General features: G+C 40.2%; 1 protein-coding gene across 2 annotated transcripts; it reads left to right on the forward strand.

The window, feature by feature from the left end:
* The first annotated feature begins 995 nt into the window (after positions 1-995).
* Positions 996-18,721, forward strand: cabp1b (calcium binding protein 1b). 2 transcript variants are annotated; one of them, XM_046066742.1, is made up of 8 exons: positions 996-2,852; positions 13,388-13,555; positions 14,475-14,505; positions 14,611-14,754; positions 14,987-15,096; positions 15,964-16,038; positions 16,183-16,255; positions 17,203-18,721. In XM_046066742.1, the coding sequence occupies exons 1-8, from the start codon at positions 2,181-2,183 to the stop codon at positions 17,226-17,228; spliced, it is 1,299 nt and encodes a 432-aa protein (XP_045922698.1). In that variant the 5' UTR covers positions 996-2,180; the 3' UTR covers positions 17,229-18,721. The 2 variants fall into 2 exon arrangements, with proteins under 2 accessions (XP_045922698.1, XP_045922699.1); XM_046066743.1 differs by lacking the exon at positions 13,388-13,555.
* Positions 18,722-20,240: the final 1,519 nt, after the last annotated feature.

Genomic DNA, 20,240 nt, shown 5'->3' on the forward strand with positions numbered 1-20,240 from the left:
AAAGAGAAAACAAAACATTTCACTTTGCTGTTTTCAGATTTTTAAGCAATTTTTTTTTCTCTTTTGTTATTTCTGTTTTTGGCCTCTTTTAAAATACATGTTTGTGTTGTTTATCACCTCACACCATATTTTCCTGTTGTTTTTTACTCTCTCTGTCTCTGCGGACATTAAATGGGCCATATTGCACCCTGAGGCTTGTATGTCCCCTGCTGCAGCCCAAAGTCTACAGAAGGGGGGGGGGGCATATGAAGAGCAGCTTATAGAGAAAGTGCTAGAGATAAAAAAAAATCTACAACATTTACATTTATAGGGATGCCATGTTCCAAAGTCATCATCATTTTTATTTATTATCATCAAAAAAGAGAAGATGTTGATGGGATGATGAGGCCAGTAGTGTAACTTACAAGACTGCGCCTAATATTGACTGGCCAGAGTAACAGTGTCTCAGCATTGGCGACAATTGCCTGCAGAGAGGATAAAAAGCAGAGGAGTTAAAGCAGGCCAATGTTGAAAGCAGTGGGGGGTGGAAGCTATGAAGTGAAGATACTTTGCCTCTCCCTAGAGCAGAGGAGGCAGAGACACAGATGTCAGTGAACAAAAATTCCCCAGAGACAGGAGGGCAAAATCTGCTCATTTCTCAGCTTTGCCTGACGAAACACAGTTCGTGAGAGCTTAGAGTGTTTAATTGGCTCCATATATTAACATCATCACACACTTTTTGCCCTGCATCCCTGGACATCTGCTGTGAGAATTATGACCCTGGGTTTGCAGATGGGATAAGACTGAAGGAGTGTCACGCTTTAATTTTCAATGTTTCTTTTTCCTTTTTGAACATTGCTGTTATTGTTTTGAGTAACTCACAGTCAAATACTCCATTGTGTTCAATGCCTTGGCACCAATTTTAAACCCAGACTATGCAACCATCTTGTCTGTATGGGTAGAACAAAAATGTTTTTGACTCATGAAGGCAAAAGTTGGAATGAGTGAGTTCAAATAAATTCAATTGAAATAGCAATGGGTACTAATGTATAAGAAGATGGAGAAGTGCCAATTTAAATAATATATAAAACAAAACAAAAATATGACATTAAAAAATAAAATGGAGGCCAAAGTATTTTTATTAGTTTAGTTTGGACTAGAAGATGTTGGTAATTGACCCCTGAGATATTTGGAAAGATGATTGAGACAGAACAGTGTGAAGTTGTTTGAATATAAGAGCAGAAATGATTATGGTTGTTAGATTTTAGAAGATGTTCTGCTCTATGTTGTTCTCAGTAGTTTGTTTATCTTGATGCTGACTAATGAGTAAATGTGTTAATTCCAAAAAGGTTATGTTACTATTCATAGCTCAAAAGGCCTAACTGCTGAAGTGTGTAAAATGTCACTTTGACCTCCTTTTTGTGTAATCCTTTTAAATTTTTTGCACTCTTTGATTTCCACCTTTTCATTCATTTTGCATTATTTCTGACTGTGAATTGTTATATATCCACCCATCTACTGTATATAATATGTGTAGGCCCATATAACATTTGCTTTTTGTGAGAGAACTACAACTTAATCTCGTCATACAACCCTGTGTTGTAATAAGATAAATTCTTGTACCTTATTGTGAGTCTATTTGGCATTGATTCAGAGTCTTTAAATTGAACTTAGTTTGCGAAAAAGTCATCAAATCTGTTGGACGAGGGCCTCTCTGAATGCTGTAAAAAGACATATGTGCACTGTTGAGTGAATCGATCTGTCTAACACCATGTGTCCATTTAAAGATGTGTACACTTAGAGAATAGAAAGGGGATCAAGCCACTCATTATGCGAGAAATGATCTGTAGTGACGTGGGTCTTAATGAAGTTTGCGCGTGCACTGCGTGTGACTCGCGGCAGTGCAATACAGTGCTGTCATCCAAACTTAGCGGAGCCTCCTGTGAAGCGTCAGACTGACTGCCCGGCTGTGAGATCAGCTCCACATCTACTGCAGATGCTCAGTCAGGTGGCTGCTGCTTCAACTTCATCACCGCGAACTGTGCAGTGATGGTCGAGTGTGTGGATGTGGTTTAGAGAGTCGGGTCCAACTGGCTGATGCGCAACCACCTGCACGTGGCGGAGGACTGCCTTCTTTTCCTTTCCTCGACCTCCAGCCTCCAGCAGCTTCACTTCGCCCGTCAAGCGAGAGAAAGCGAACGATGAGCTCCTCTCTCCCCAAAAGCGAGTCCACCACCTCTCTGCTGAGATCATCGGGGCTCAACCGCAGGTCCGGGCACTCGAGTAACGGTCCACACGATCACCGGGGCCACCGCATTCACCGTCCCTCCACCGGAGCTGGAGGCAGCGATGATGCAGTGTGGGCGGAGGACTGCGAGACGAGTGCGCGGAGACCTCTCTGCCAACCAAGACATGCCGACTCTCGAAATATAGGTGATCACCGGGTGCAGACAAGCCACTCTCACCGGCCGGCGAACCCGCAGGATGATGGTTACGCACAAGAGGACGCAAGACACAGGACGAGCCGGCATCAGAAAGAGCGCAGCAAGTCCTCCAGGTCCAAACACCCCCATCATCACCACGACTCCTCACGAGTTGAGCTGCCTCCTGCGGCGCATCACCAAGGCGGCTCCCGGCAGGACAGGAGGACCTCTCCGACTCCATCTTATCCAAAACAACCGGATGATGCGGCTTTCTTCTTCGAGTCCAGGGAGAGAGTCGTCACCGGATCATCCTCCAGCCTCAGTTCTGACCCACCTGCGACCAGCGCACCTCTCAAGCCCGCAGCAAGCCGCACGTCCAAAAGACTGAGCGCATCCATGTCTGAATATGACTCTAGTCTTCATCCCATAGTGAAGTCAGTCTTCGGGCAGGTAAGTGGCATAGTGAAGAGACTTTTGAACTTTTGAAAGTTCTTAAAAGTATTCAAAAACACAATGTGTGGCGAATATTCCATTTTTTCTTTTAGTTTTTTAGTTCACTAAATCAACATTTGAACATCCCCCTACCTTTTCTAAATGTAATGCAACAAAATAGTCGATTTAAATTTAAACAGTGTTATATTGCTCAAATCTCACTTATGCGCTGTTACATGTGTGGGTGTTTTGTGTAACACAATGCAAAAGGGCAACATTTCAAGCTGTAAAGTAAATAAATCAGCAGCAGCTTTATCTTGATTCAAGAATCCAACATTTGGAGGGAACTTGCACAACATCTCAGTAATCAGTACATTAATTTAAACTTTAAGCTTTAATTTCTTCACCCTGACTTGCTTCACACATAGGGGCACTCATTCATTTAAGAAAAAGTTACACATGTAGCCTGTGAAAATAAAACTGCTTCATCCGATTTAGAAATCTTTGTAAATGTCTCAGTGACATTTTATAAAGAGAGATCCCTCTACATGGAGTGCTATGGAGGTGCTAATGGAGCCATGGAAAAAAATAAGAGAGCTTATTAAAGTCCATCAATGAGAGTATGAATCGAGTATAATTGGATAAAAATAACTCCAATATCTAATCTTCACACCGATCCCAGTGTAAGAGATGCCAGGTCTATCAGTATTGGTGGCTTACAGTCAACATTATGTCCATATTCTAAACAAAATGAAAGTTTTATGTTCTCCTATATTGCCAAATTCACTGTAGAGTGGATTCTTATTTTAAAAAGTGCATCACAGCTGCAGAGCTGTTTAGCCAACAGCAGGTGGAGGTTCACAGGTGAGATGCAGGTGAAACTGGGACCTATTGAAGGCATGTGCGACTGGACCTCCAGCCACCCCAGCTGAGCAGATTAAAAATGGATGCATATATTCAGGCCAAATCTTGCTCCAATGTATGTGTCTGATCAGTTCCATGGCGTGGGGGCTGCATCTTGTCACGCATCCCGAAATGAATGCAGCCGCTTTCATTGTGACTGTCACCTGAGCAACAGCAGGGGGATCAGCTTTCCCGATGTGTGGAAAACTTTTTCAATGAGGAGAGCTTGTCACTCCTTCAAACACTCACACACACACACACACACAAAAACACACACACACACACACACACACACACACACACACACACACACACACACACAAAGGTAAGTAAACCATTTAAACCACAATATCATTCACCTCAACAACTTTTACTGAGACAATGGTCAGTTAGGGTCAACGGCAAATAAAGGGTGTATCTGTTTCTCCCTGCATCACTCGTTCACCCTACTAATTCATGAGTTTTCTGAGGGTACTGAACCTCTCTGACTCCGACAGATCGCCCTGTACAGTAGGTTGGTAGCATAATTCCCCCCTGTCTTTTTTTCTTGTTTCATTGAAATCCTACTCTCACTGATAAAAAGCTCAAGAGGGGACAATTACCTCCCCGAACGCTAATGTGCTCCAGAAATAACTGCTCTCAATCCAGGCCAGAGCTTCAATCAGTCTTTGGGGTTCCGGTGAGGCAAAACCCATTCAGCGGTGTGCTATATAAAGTCTCTAGAGCTGCTGACGTGTGTGGAAACGGCAGATATTCTGTCATTTCCACCAAATCTATAAATGATCAAGGATTAAATTCTGATCTTTTCCAGTGGTTTTTCAAGTGTTATGTTGTATATTTGAATAGTTTTCAACTCGCATTAAAAGCACACACACAGTTTAGCTATTTAGCAAACCTGAATGTTTAATCTGTCACTGAATCAAGTTTTCCAAGAGGACACGTTTGTCTGTTTTCTGTGATGTTGTCACTGTGAAGTCGGACACAGATGTCAATAGTCATAAAGGATTTCAGATGCCACTCAGTAGTGCACATCGGTGTTTGTGTGGACGAGGGAGCGGGAAAGGGTGAACAGTGTGAGAATGAAAAGAAAGAAAACCGTAGGTGCATGCATGTTTTTTTGTATCTTTGCACCTGCTCAGCATCTTACCCAAGCTGTTTCATTTTAGTGACCATGCAGTCATAATAACATGCCTTTAATGCTCCTTGAATAGATGTGGCAGCGTGGCAATGAATGCAGGGTGAGATGTAACACTTTTAAAATTCTTTCATTTCATATTTTCTTATGTAACATTAAGATCTGCATACAATCCCAACAGAACTAGTTTGCTGCCAGTGGAAGAAGCTATAAATAGCCATTCAAGACCTGATTATGAGAGACTGGAGGAAGGCAGAGTGTTTATTTTTTTAGCAAACTTGACAGAGCAAATTTGAGAAAGGGGTGAATAAAAAGAGCTGGTTTCCAGCATGTGGTGGCATGTTTCTCCAAGCTACACTTTCATATTCATAAGATGAATCATGATTAGCAAAAAGGCTAGTGTGGGGGTTAGAGTAGGGACAAATGTGAAATGTGCTTACTTGAATGTGTTTTGCAGCTTGATGGTTTCAGATAGGTTACAGTGATTCATTTGATAACGCATTTTCTTAATGTACAAATTCATATATTTAAGGTACGCATGTTCACAAAGCTCCCATTACTTCTCTACATTCAGGCCTTGAAACTATCCACGTTACACCAGACACCTTGATGAAGGACAAAGGATGAGCAGTTATTTTTCATCCCAGTAGAAATTTAGTTTCTATTTTAAGAGATTCTGAACAATCATCACACCCCTCAGTTTGTGTGACCTTCAGTGACCTTGTTCTACAAACCCTCACTGAGGAAATCTGCAGATGCGGTTCAGACTGGCTATTGAAAGACGTCTGTTATCTACTGCTGAGAAAATGTAATTGAGGAGATGACAATTTTCTTTTCAAATTAAATTTAGATGAGAGGATATGCGTATTAACCAGCAGAGGGTGCAAGTACCGTTTGCACTAATAGGTCTGAACTCAAAGAAAAAGTGTGTGTGTGTGTTATAGAGAGGGAAAGATTAACACTCCACTGTGTGTCACATCAGTGAGACAGGGGAAGTGAAAGGGCTGGGAAAGAAAGAGAAGGAAGCGAGTCAATTGGATAAATTGGGATGAGGACAAAGAGTAAAATAGGGAGGGAATGACCTGATGATAGTTACATAAGACTAACACTCATCAAGTCTCACTTCCCCGCTCCCACCTGACAACTCGGGAGACAATGTGAGGAAAGGTCTTTGAAACACAGATTAGCCTCTCACTTCCTCGCCTGGTTTTCCTGGTACTCATCTCACACTGACGTTTCCTGTCTGCCTTTCCCTTTTTTCTTTACTCTTTCAAAACCTCTCTCCCACTTTCCTCTGCCGGGGTCACACTGACCTTCATTACATCCGAGGAGGAGTGAGATGAGAGAAGAGGCATGCATTACAAAAAATAAGAAAGAACAAAAATGAGTAAAATAAGGTGAAAGATCTGGGTGGAAATGAGAGGAAAGAGGGTAGCATCATTGTATTCACCACAGCATATGCCTCCAGTATGTCTAGAGTATAACAGGCTATTTTTAGACACAGATGGATATTTTTACATCTGTGCTGGCAAAGGAGGAGGTAGAATTCACTCTTTGGTTAAATCCCTTTGTGAGATGAGGATTAGGCAGAGCCTGCGAGCACAACCGCACGTGCTGGAGGTATATGTGTGTGCATGATGATACTAAATATTTATGGAGACCTGAGGCTGAGAAGGGAAAATCAGTGAGAGACACTGCGAGGCAGGGAAATGATAAATGAGTCAGAGGGGAAACAGAGGTTTAACTGATTGAAAAGAGACGTGTCAATGTTTTTGCTCTGCTGACGCACTAGATTTTTAACTAGACTTATAGCTGTTTGTACATGTAGTACACACACTGTCTAAAAAACAACACTGAAATATCAGAATAATCTGCATGAAAATTTGCGCTGTTCTGATTTGAATGAATGAATGAACTGTAGGATGAAACTGTGACGTCTCAGCCCAAGCACAAGAAGATGACGCAAGTGTGCACTGCATGTTTTCTTTTCACTCCCTAGAAGTGTCCTGATGATGACAAAAATACACACACACACACAAATCTCGTCGTCTCTACCCCTTTGCTTTCATCTCAGAATACACTGTAAACTCCGCAGCTTCAGAGAGATGATCACGTTTGACTATGACATGATTATGTTTCCTTCGACTGTGCAAATAAAAAGCAAGACACAAAATGTTGCCTTAAAATAAGAAAAAGAACAATTTGATGATGCATGAGAGCTTGTTATTACATCAATCCCTGCCTTCACCCTCCTACAGCTCTCAGTTCATTTAACACACTTGATGGCAATGGATGAAACAGGATTATGTTTGACCTCAAAATGGTCATTAAAAAGCAAATGCAAATATTAATATTGCCTCTTTGAATGGCCTTCTTGTCTTCTGAATGCATCTAGATTTATTTTCATTTGTCTACAATTAATATTTTGTGAATCTGTGTATGACTCCTGAAAATTGGAACCCCAATAATCCTCAGATAGTCAGATTAATCTTCCCCTGAGATGTTGTCGATATGCAGCATGTAAGCAGTTATATAAATGTGTAAAGTAAATTGTGTGTGTCTGTGTGTGTGTGTGTGTGTGTGTGTGTGTGTGTGTGTGAGGGGGGGCAGCGAAATGGATCCCATGCCCGTGCACACTGTGGTCTGACATTATGCGAGCTGACGGCTCTTGTGTCTGACGTCTGATGTGTTCTGAAGTTCACAATGAGCCTCCGGTGAGAGGCTGGATGAATCATCCACTGAACAACACAGAGGAGCCTTAGAGATATTGAATGGGAGCGAGATCTGAAACGACTTCGGCGTGAATGTGCTTATTAAAATAGCAGAGCATAGACAAGGTCAAACAGGAGAGGGAAATAAGGATGTCCAATAGTGTTGCGGTGACTGCCATTAAAGTGACCTCAGGAGTGAATGCTGCTTATAAAAACCTAAAATGAGGATTTATAGTGTCTGTTGTGGTTTGTAGTTTTAGACAGGGGTGGAAGAACTGTTTTGCTTATTGTTCCTTCTCTTAGATGTTTGACCTTCACTGTCCAGAATGATGTATGTGCAGAGAATGACACTAGAAGGCTGTTTTCACATTTATCTGTTGATGGGAGAAAGTATCTCTGTGCTCACCATAAACCTTTAAACATGTATGCACAAGCCCAGCTTTGAAGCCAAACATGGCTCAACATGCAAATTTACACTAGTGCGCAGTAGAAACCTGAAACCTCCAGTCACGAGCACTGAGAATGGACTTTACCACAAAGAAGGAAAGTGGGAGAAATCTTCATGTCCAGCAGTGAAAAAATTTTAAATGATAAATATTTGCACATCCACAGAGTCTGGATTTTTTTTACTGAGAGAGAAGGAAAAGATGTAATTTTAAGAAGTGTTAACAATAACTGAAGGAAATATTTAGCTTAAGTGAAAGTAACAATACTAATGTATGTGTAAAAATACTCCATTCAAGTAAAGGTCCTGAATTAGCATTATCAGCAAATGTACTCATTATTATGTATTATGACCTCTTTTTACTATAATAGTATTACTTACTGTATAATATAATTGGATTATTGTTACTAATTCATTAACGTGAGTGCAACATATTAAGGTTGTAGCTAGGCAAAATGAAGATAATTTTACCACTTTCATAAAACATTCGACATATTAAGATATTGCAATTTTGTATATTTTATAAGCTGAACAGATTTTTTGCGGGTGAGATCTATATCTGCAAAGTCACTATAGCTGTAAAAAAAAATACAATAGCTCTATCTGAAATGTGTGGACCAAAAAGGCTGAGAAAGAGCTTTTTTTTTGCCCGACTGTTTGTGTGTTTGCATTTGCACGTGCTGGTTTGCATCCTTGGTGGTTCAGAATCTATGTGTCATTTCTTGCACATTTTGCCTTTGATCTGAATCCTTGCCCTTCAAACTTAACATTACATTGTGCAAATGTGTGTGTATGTGTGTGTGTGTGTGTGTGAGAGAGGGAGAGGGATGGATGCTGGGGGAAGAGTGGGCAGAGAGATGTGGGAGATGTGGGAGAGTAGGGGGTGAAAAGAGAGAGCATGTTATATTTATAGCTCCACAGCCCCACATTCGTGTGCTTAATCAAGTGTGTGTGTGTGTGTGTGTGTGTGTGTGTGTATGTGTGTGTGTGTGCGTGTGTGTGTGTGTGTGTGTGCGTGCGTGTATGCGCGCATGTTTGGATTAGTGTCTCCAGCGTCTCGCTCAGGGGAAGGTAATACGCTTGTCCAAACGAGCTTCTTCTGTCCAATTCGCATAGATGTTTTAAAACTGGGGGGGAGCAAGAGGGGGAGAGAGTGAGGGAAAAAGAGCAAGAAACAGACAGAGGGAGGGAGAGAGAGAGAGAGGTAGAGGGGAGGGAGGGAGGCAAGAGAGACACTGTAGAAGAGGGGATGGAATGAATAAGCAATCTTGCCTTTTCTACTCCTGGCGCTTGCATCTCACTCTGATCGCACGCATGCTTCCTCTCCCTCGCTTATCTTTGTGTTGTTCTGATCTGTCCTTTGTTCTTGTTCTTGTACATATTTCCTCCTTTACCTCAGCATCCCTCCCCTCGTGCCTCCCAGCATCCTTGCCTCTAGGTCCTCCCTGTACACTTCATTCGTCCTCTCCCCTCTGTCTATTCTCTACCTCACATGATATCTCCACTCCTCTCCCTGCCTGTTCCCAAATGTCCTATTATATGTGTCAGTAACCTTCTGAACCCTCTTTCCCTTTCAAATCACTCCTATTCCCATGCATGCCCGGGAACATATGCTAACACATATGCATACACGTACACTTACAAACAGCCACACCAACACAGACACAGTTAGAGAGAAAACATAAAACAAGAAGGATTTTTTTTTTTTGCAATGGGCAACTCTGTAAAGTCGCTTAAAATTTTCACCAAGAAGGTAAGGTCCGCTCTGAGGTTTTTCACTCTGCCGCGGTCTCCCTGAATCCCCTGACTGGTGGTGCATGTTTGTCTCATGGTGTGTCCCCAACCTGACCGATGACTATTTGACTGGACCTTTTCTGAGTGAATCCTGTGTGCTGTGTGACTAGATATTTAATAATAGGCTGTCTTCCCTGTGTTTTGTGTTGCTGGAGTCCGAGCAAATGCGAGAATAATGGAGCATTTCAAGATAAAGGTTGTGTCTCATGCTGTAGTTTCAAACAGTGTTTGCCAACACAGGAGCTTATAGTCTTTATTACTGATTATGACTTTGCTGAGTTCCTTCCTTCCTCTAATCCTGCCCACTTTATAATTGCACTGACTTTAGCACAGCACTCATATGACATTTGCATTTTATCATCTGTCTTCTTTTATGATACAAGTTCCCTCTGTGCTCATTAGTTCATGGTTGCATTCCCTAGAAACCCATTTTAGCCTTTTAGACAGAGGTCAGAGGAGTTGGTTGGTGCTGCTTGTGCGCGACCTGTTGGCTGAGGTAAAATGTGTCAATTTGGATTTTGTCACCAAACTTTAGAGTCAAATTGCACAGTACGACACCTGATGAGCCAGCGGAAGATGCTACCCTGTTGAACCTGCACCTGTGGGATGTGACCAGTCAGTGGAAATGTCGCAAACATGTGTTCTGTTTCAACCACATCAGAGTAGATTAGCTCAAATGTACCTCTGTCTTTTAGACGACAACAGAAGTGCATAACCGAAGAACAACGGAGGCAGAACACTCAGAACAATTTCTGTAAAGGCTCCAGAAGATAACTTACTTTGTACAATGCATCTCTTTCACCTGTGCTCCTCATCGTATCAGTGTATGCTTGAATAGACTCTCAGCGCAGCATGCAGAAAGTCCCACAAATAGATTTTCCTTCATATCGGCAGCTGCACATCCTTGAGGAAGCACAATATGACAAGCAACTGTTTATGCCATCTGTGCAAAATGGGTTGGGGTGCTGGAGAAGTTCTTGCTTGACTTCAGCCTTTCACTGACACTGTTTCAGGGTTGTCTTTTTTTCTTTTGGTTACATAACTGCGAGCACGTGGCTTCGTAGTACTTTTCTGGCACGATATACCCACAGACAGGCCTGCTCCATGCATCACTTGGTCAGATTACCCAGTGGGCATCCGTTCCTGTGGTGGGGACTGTATAAATGCACGAACTGGCATTAAGACTGGCATGGTAAAAGATGGAGTGCGAAGGTCATTTGTAGAGCATGTCATACCCTGTATAATTGCATGTAGTATATTCATTTTTCATCATGTATGCATGTGGGTGTCTTATGCTTACTGAAGAAAGCGTCTGAAGATGGGTACTAGCTCATGTCTGAGAGATTTAAAGCAACAGCAAAAATGGTCCCTTGGTAATTCGCTGTGACAGTGAGTCCACTCCACACGCTTTTAGATAGATTTTCCTCCACTGATTTGGATGTTACACTGCGGTAACATGACCAACATTATCATGTTTTATAAGCAAGACAAGCTGTTACTGCTTTAACCTCACAAACTTAAATGTGCAGTGGATAGTCACAGAGCATGTAAACAGTCTATTTTCTAGTAGTCTCCTGTGCCTCATATTAGGCTGCTGTTCTCTCTAATTCAAATATTAGTCAGAGCTCAAATATTAGTCAGAGCAATGTTTGGACCTTATTTGACTTTATTTGGTTTATTTATTTGGAGGTTGCTTTTTTTGTCCACTGGTAGGCACCTGATTTCCCTTTTTTTAATTAACCTGTAGCTCTCTGTAATTGGGATCACTGCTGTGAGAACAACTTTTGCCCCCTGGTGATGGCTAATTAGTGATTATAATTAACTGGCTTGCTGAACTTTAACCTCATCCCCTGGACAACATGATTATTTTCTAATGTGCACAAAAACTCTGGGGGAAATTCAAATTCAGCATTAGTCTTGTTGATTGTAAATACACTGTGTCATCAACTCTTTAAATTCCCTCATACAAGCAGACACTGTGCTATCACTTTTTCTACCACTAATACTAACACATTTAGACAGTATCATTAGCTAGAATCATAAGCTAGAAGTGTGGATACTTGTGTGAACTCTGTTGTTTCTTAACACCAACAAACTGGGTAGTAGAGGATTATTTCAGTTTATAACAGGTTGGGTCAATTTGTTTTAGTTCTGGCCATTATTGGTATCGGTTACGATTTTATTGTCAGTGTGGATCTGGGAACATGGCAACATTGCACCAACAAAGTCTGTTGGGGCAAAAACATGAGCAGTCAGTTTAGTCTAAACCACTTTATTTGGAGATAATGCCAAAATGTTGGTAATAATCTCTCATTGTGCAGGAAAACTGTGTTAGTAAAATTATGGTTAGCCAAACTTATTTTATAAGTTTCCTTAAAACTTGTATGACCATCTGACTGCTACTGTTTTTCTCCCTGTCTGACTTTGTTGCAGTGATTTTTCCAGATTACTTTGGTGAGTAAATGTGAAAATAACTGTTAGAAAGGATGGTCAAAGATACAAAACTAAGGCCAGATTTCGTAATAATCCGTAACTGTCGTTTAAGGCGAGAAAATGTGTAGACGAAGACTGTAAAAAATGCTTAAAGAGAAGTTAGAAGAGTGTCAGTGTGACATGAAAATAGGCTGTGCAGTGAACTTTATCATTGGTATTACAGCTGGCAGTGCCCTACCAGAGGATTTCAGTCTGCGCCATGGCTCATAGGGGGATAATAGCTCAGCAATAGGAAGGTGCCAGCCCTTGTTTGGCTTTAAAGGTAATTAGAAGAATTAAAAAATCAATCCTAAAAGAAACTGGCGGACAGTGCAAGGACGTTACATCTGGGGTTAAAATTCGAGCTGCAGCATTTTGGGCTAATTGTAGGCAATAAATTGATTTCTGACTGAGACAAGTATATACGGAGTTACAATAGCCCAGCTGGGAGGAGATAAAAGCATGGATGAGTGGCTGAAATAAAACACTTAACCTTCGCTATATTTCTCAAATCATAAAAACTTAACTTTCTTTACATGGGGTTCAAAATACAAAAAGTCCTGTTCAAAGCCCTTTTTTTTCAGGCCGAGGGCTTAGCATAAGTTGCTAGTTTACCTACTTTTGCTATGATTTGAGTTGTATGAGCAGTAACAATGACATCAGATTTTGTATGATTTTGTCGTAGGAAGTTGTGTGACATCCAGTAATTTATTTGTGAAGGGTTGCAATGTTAGACTGGTCACCGGGTCTAATTGGGATTTAGAGCTTCGTGTCATCGGTGTAACAGTGGAATTGTACATTGGTGTGCAGGATTGTGACCGATAGGACAGATTTATGGATGGCATCAGTTGTTCTTGTCACAATAAATTACAACCTTCCCTCTGACTGAGGTGTTTTCCTCCATCATGACTGACTCCACACCTCTCTATGACTGACAGACATATGTCACCTCTGATCCTGCTTTTGAACCCCCCACCCCCCCTCCATCCCACCTCCTTGTTGACTCCATGCTGCCACAATCTGAGTCACGGTCTCTACCCCTGTCTTTGCCCCTGCTCCCATGTCTGGCCCCCCGCCCTGGATGCTGCTCCAGGACCAGAAGAAGAACTACAAAGCAGTGCAGTCCTGTGAGGAGGGGGGTTCTGGGGGGGCCTATCTTGAGCCGCTAGTGGCCCTGGCCCAGAACGGAGCCAACATGCACACCATACTGGGGCCTGCATGCATCTTTCTACGCAAGGACTTCGCTGAGAGCCGGCAGGCTGTACGTAAGTCCAGACAATATAATGTGCATGCCAACAGATTAGTAAACAACACAGCACACTCAAAATAAAAGAAATGTGTGATGAGTGTAGAATTCACCTTGCACTGTAACATCAGCATCTACAGCATGTAAATAAGGTGGTGGAACTGAGAAGATGGTATTTTCAGAATAAGAAATCTTTTTTAGTATGGAGCCTTCTTGATAGCCAGAATGCTGAATGGAAGGATGTGTGTGTGTGTATGTGTGTATATTTATGCATGAGGCTGCATTACTCATAAGCATGGTGGACATTTGTAGCAGGATGGAGAATTTTTAAAGCAGGGTTAGGGTGATGGCAGGTTGCAGAAAAACACGAGTCAAGGTTACTAAAGAAAACCGTGATATTGAAATCCTCATTGTTGACGGCTGCTGTTTTACTGACTGTTCTGATGACAAGCTCTCACATGGCTGTTCCTAATGGATGCAGGTGTTGAGTTTGAGTTATTTAAATTCAATGGACTGGCAAATAAGGGAACTGTTGCATAATTTCCATTGTCTCTGCATCTCCACACTTTCATAAAGGAAAGCAACATACCTAAAACAGAAAAAAATTCTACACACACGCACACCTACGCTACAAATACTGTTCCTCTCTACAGAAACAAATGCTACAAGATCTAATATTTTTATCTTGATTCTGTTATTTTACTTGTCTAGCACAACCTAATGTGTTATTTGTGCCAAAAGTCTGCATGTTTTCTTCAGCAGGTGATTTCACTGGCTGGAGGGAAACCTGCAGAGTCTTGGCACTGTGTGGCACCTGCAGTTGCCTATTTATTTTTTCACAGCATCATATTGAGGGAGGAATGCTGTGTATTGGCATGATTTTAGAAGTATCAGCAGTGTTTGGCTCCTAACCTTGCACTGTGATCCTTTACAGGACCGAGAGTTGAGGCCAGAAGAAATGGATGGTATGTTACGTTTCAGGAAATATGAATGTAAAATAGTTTTTCACTATATTCTCAAGTAATTTTCACATCTCTCTCATGTTCATGTCCTCTCTCCCTTACACTCAGAGTTGCGTGAGGCATTCAGGGAGTTTGACAAAGACAAAGATGGGTTTATTGGCTGTAAAGACCTGGGAAACTGCATGAGAACTATGGGCTACATGCCAACAGAGATGGAGCTGATAGAACTAAGCCAGCAGATCAACATGAATTGTAAGTAAAACTGTGTCTGTGTGTATATGAGCACATATGATATTTCCCCCCTTTGTCTCTCCATTCCTCTGACAAAAATTCAGAATCAAATGTCATCACTGGAGAGTTCAGTTCAATACTTCAAAACAATTCTTAGACTGGAGAGCATATAAAGCAATAAGTCTTGTCATTTTTTGTCTCCAATTACACCCTGAAGGTTAACCTAGCTTCCTGTTTTCAATCTATCCAACAGTGGGAGGACATGTTGACTTCGAGGACTTTGTTGAACTCATGGGGCCCAAACTTCTGGCTGAAACTGCAGACATGATTGGGGTGAAAGAACTGAGGGATGCATTCAAGGAGGTAAGGAAATACATGGGGAGAGTGTGAACACCAGTGGATTGTGGAGTTTATCTTAGAGGGTTACCTTATAAGGAAATGGCAACCATGCCATTGCAAAAACATTAGAAAAACCTTTATATCAGATACAAGTGACAATAATGTTCCTCCTGAGAAACGTCAGACAGGACATTTCAACAACAGTATACCGGTCACTTATCCAATCAACATTCAACATTGGATCCTGGTACAACTTCCTCACAGAAAAAGGCAAGAAAAAAACTCACAAGAATCATCAAACATGCAAAAAAAATCACCGGCACCACTCAAATCCAACTGCCACACCTTTACAGTCAAGTAGTCACTACCCCTTCACCACTCCTTTTAGCTACTCCCATCAGGCCGCAAAAAAGAGAACTCACAAAAACTCTTTAATTCCCACTGCAATATCCATGTTTTAACAAGGCCAAATTAACAAGGCCTCTTAATTATTTATGGGATTTATGTGTTTTAAAGAGGTCATATTATGCTTTATGGCTTTTCCCCTTTCCTTTAATGTGTTATATGTAACAGGTTTGCAAAGTGAAAAAGCCCAAAGTCTGCTCCTGAACTGCCTGAAAACAGTTTGATTTTAGTCCTGCCTTTACTTCCCTAACATATCTGCGTCACTATGTAACACGTGTCATAATGCTCACCTAGCAGCTAGCACCTAACTAAAAATGAAATGAAAAAAATGTTAGATACCTTCCAGGAAGTCAATGGACATAAAGTGTTACTGTGATGTAGAGACAGTGCACAGTTAAAACATTATGTATGAAAGATAGATGTGTTACAAATTAGTAACATACTAATCTGCTTTCTTTGTTTTATCCATATTTTTCTCTTTCCCAGTTTGACACTAATGGTGATGGCCAGATCAGCACAGCAGAACTCAGAGAAGCAATGAAAAAACTTCTAGGACAACAGGTACAGAACTGCTGGGAGAGTCTGTCTTCCTCTCTGTGGCTCTCCATCAATCATGGTGTCTGTCTGAATCTTGTCAGTTTACTCTACTTGTGTATCCACAATGCCATGGACATTCACACCTTCCCCACAACCTGACTTTTTTAGGTTGGACACAGAGATCTGGAGGACATCCTACGAGACATCGACCTCAACGGAGATGGTCATGTAGACTTTGAAGGTAGAGAATCCCATGTGACAGCATACTTTGCAATTCATACAGCATAACACATTTCACCTGCACACACATACTTTCTCTGTTGGTGTCTTTCTATTTCCGCCATTCTGTCTCTCTCTTAAACACACACACATTTTAAAGTACAAGCAAAACATGTGTATGGCTGATATCCTACTACCATGCTGATAGTGAGGTGAAGGGATGAAGGCAGTGGGTCTGTCTGTCAGATTATCTCCATACCAAGGGATTATGTCACCTCATATATTACCCACAGAGAAAAGGATGCATGCAGGCTGTCAGGGATGAAAATATCCAAAAGTGCTGCTGTTACCAGTAGTGCAACTATACTTACATCAACAAAATTTCACACATTCCCTGCATTCTATATACAATCCATCAGCAATGATGTCCAAGCAACATTTGATCAAAAAAGAAAGTATAGTTTTGGAGTGCTTGAATACATGTAGATCATGGTTAACATGGTCTTGATTGATGTCCCTCAGTAGGCTAATAGGTTTTAAGAAGCCCCACTGGAAATGTTTTAATCATGCATTAGTGTGTAGAAAGCCTATATGTGCAACTTACTAGGATTAACAAACATTCTTGCATCTGTTGATTTTTGATTTTGCTGATTATAAACCATTTGTATAAAAGCAAGGAATGTTTTTTGTTGTTGTTGTTTTTGAGTGAGAGTGTTGAGCTTACCTGAAGCCCAATTTATGTTCTACTGAATTAATGATGATCCCTGTAGCGAAAACAATAGATACACATGACTTGGAATTTAAGTCATGCTCATTCGGTGGCACAAAATCTCACACGTGGCAGGCTCCTACAATTCAGTAGATTAGGGAGCAGTTGTGCTCACTTGTGCAACATCACATATGTTACTGAGAATTCTTTTTCAAAACTTGTAAACTGTAAAACAAAATATCCTTTTCTTCCATTCACAGAATTTGTGCGGATGATGTCTCGATGAGTTCCTGAAAGAGAGCTGACATGTTAAAACACTACATGGGTTCTCTGTTGGTATGAGAGGAAGAGGCAAGAGACCAGCACAAAGTACCAATGGATCTTGGACTTCTGAACTGTCGATGAGCGAGAAAACCAAAACATATCAACCCTGCCCTGAAACTGCCATGCTGAAGCACAAAGGCTGACAACTACAGCCAGGAGCAACACTGTTGATTATGCTGCTGCTGTTTCTTAGAGCATAAACAAAACCAACAGCTGCATTTCTGACTTTTACAAAGTATATTTTCAAAAGCATATTTTCCTTTAGTAATGACAACATTTCTAATGCTGATGTGGCTGTTGACTCAACAGGTATAAGAGTAATAACTGTAGCAATTAAGAAGACAATTTTCAACTACAGCAAACACCCAAACCAATACAGTGTGCTCTTTCCTAATGCTGAGGACATGTTAAGCACAAATATAATATGGCAATATGGAAATATTGTATATGATCCTGTCAAAGTTCTGTGTTTGTGTTATGTGTATACTGTTGTTTCTCTCCACCCTACACTGTAGATTTAAGACTATTGTCCAACCCTGGTTAAGACAAGTCAATATTTGTTTTGTAATTATGTGTAATGTAGCATTGATGCAGTTCTTCTGACTTTAATGACACGATGTCTATCTTACTGTGAGATATATTTGTAATTTTCAGTGTGCATAAGACTAACAGACTCCATCAACTGCAAAAAATCTTGAAGGACATTCTCTCTATGTACAGTGAGTTGCTAATCTTTACTACTGTGATAGGCCTTTTTAATTGTATTGTATGTTTTTCTAATTCTGAATATTACTCTGCATGAGTCTGACAGATCATCTATACCTTAACTCATTGATGATCCACCAAGTGTTAAAACGACACAAAAGAGAGATTCTGCTAATGCTTTATTTGTTATCTACATTTATTTTATGATAAATGTGCTTGTTTATTGTTTGTTTTTTTGAGTCTACTGGTTCTATAGAACAGTCCTGAAGTGATTTTCACTTTGCTGCAATATTTACAATTTTAACTTTAATACCTCAAAATGAATTGAACAATCAACCTCATCCATAAACTGCCCTTAGTTCTACTTACCAATTTCGTTCCCCTTTACCTTCATTATCTGTATTTGTAGAGAAGCAGCATTGCCTTCTTTATGCAAAAAGCCAAAGAAAGTTTACAGAAATATTATTTGAGTCTTATTCAGTGTAGTAAGAAAGAAATACGATCCATTGGATTATATTTTCAAAATGGATGATTGAAATGGCGGTTGGTTTCTGGGGCAGCTAAAATATTGTTGACTGTTCACGAATGGACACGGGGGTATATGCATGCTTAAAAGTTAAGATACTCTTCGAAAGGGAAATCTTTTTTTGTGATCTTACTTGTCTTAACTGTGTGAAACTATGCATGCACAAAACAACTGAAATTTGTAGCAGAATAAATAAAAATAAAAAGGTTTTTATTGGAACATGAGCACAGAAGCAATGTCTGTAGAACAGTGTGTGTGTGTTGTATTCACAATTTTGGGGATTTAGCTCCCATATGGGGTCAAAAAAAACAAACATCAATTGCTATTCAAAGTAAACAATACGGAGTTCTTTGGAAATTATTTGGAAATTAGACCATGAAAATTTAGTCCACATGGGTTTAACTCCCACACAGCTAGCATTTAGGAGAACTGAGCAAAATCCTGAAGCCTCTGCTTAAGGAGACCAAAATAACCTAGACCCTTCTAGGACAATATTTGGATTGATGAAGAAAATTAAGCTCTTCAAATCTACCAATATTTGTCTCAAGTCTGAGATGTTTCAAAAAGCCAAAAGAAGCATCATCAAACATTCAGTGTGGTGTATCAAAATTAATATTTTCTTGAAATGTGGAATAAGGCTCATATAGCAACAAATAAAGACAGGGACAAATACAATTCTGACATTTACAAAAATCTGGGTTAAGTAGCACACTGTCAAATCTTCTGTACTATTATAAAAACAAAGACCTTTCTCTAATGACCAATTTTGCTGAGTAAGAGCCAACTTGGCTTTTAACAGAAACAGCACATGGCATCTTTACTCTCTTTAAAGAGTTTATCATAGAGGATAAAGTGGATCAACCAATATCAAAAAAGGCAATGTACACAGTGACAGCAAACGTTTCAAGAAAATAATCAAGAATCTAAATATAGGTTCACCTAAATAAATCGACTACAGAAACATTAAAGTTTTAGTCCCTGGTACTCACCTTAGGAAGTGGAGTGAATATATTGTCTTTGTGAACAGCGTCTGACAGTATGTCCATTCAAACTGAGTCATTTTTAGTTTTAAATTAAATTTCTTCTATGTTCACTCGTTATCCATTTGTTCAGTGTTTTCTTTTTATTTTAGTACAACATAGCCTATATTATGTAATACAAACAAATACATTACTGACTAAATGGATTTAAAGACGTTTTTAATCATATATGTTTTGATACATACTACCCTAACTTTACATTAAAGTTGTTGGCTACAAAGTTTCATAATGCACAAATAAAACACAAAGCTGTCTGAATTTAGACAATTTAGTGTACTTAAAATGATCCCAAACAGGGACTTTTACAACACGGCACACAGTTATAAAAAGAAGCCTAAATGACTCCATCAAAACATTCTTTTTATCTTGGACACATTGTACTGTAAGGTGGGGAGGGGAGAGCCAATTATTTCCCATATTATGGTAAGCGATATAACTAGCTAGGCTATTGTTATTATTATAGCCTACTGTATGGTCCCCCCACTCAAATGTAGTTCAAATGTGCTTATATTTTCATAATGTTAACCATAAATGGATACTATACAATAATTTCATTAATTTTGAATTCAACCTTTGTTTAACCAGGAAGTCCCTAAATTATAATAATATTCCTGATAATATTACTTCCTCGTGTTATCATTATCCAGTGTGATCACCATAGACCGCACATAGAAATCACATCAGATCACAGACTGTGGATCAG

This window comes from Micropterus dolomieu, linkage group LG13, assembly GCF_021292245.1.
Source record: "Micropterus dolomieu isolate WLL.071019.BEF.003 ecotype Adirondacks linkage group LG13, ASM2129224v1, whole genome shotgun sequence".
Taxonomy (NCBI): domain Eukaryota; kingdom Metazoa; phylum Chordata; class Actinopteri; order Centrarchiformes; family Centrarchidae; genus Micropterus; species Micropterus dolomieu.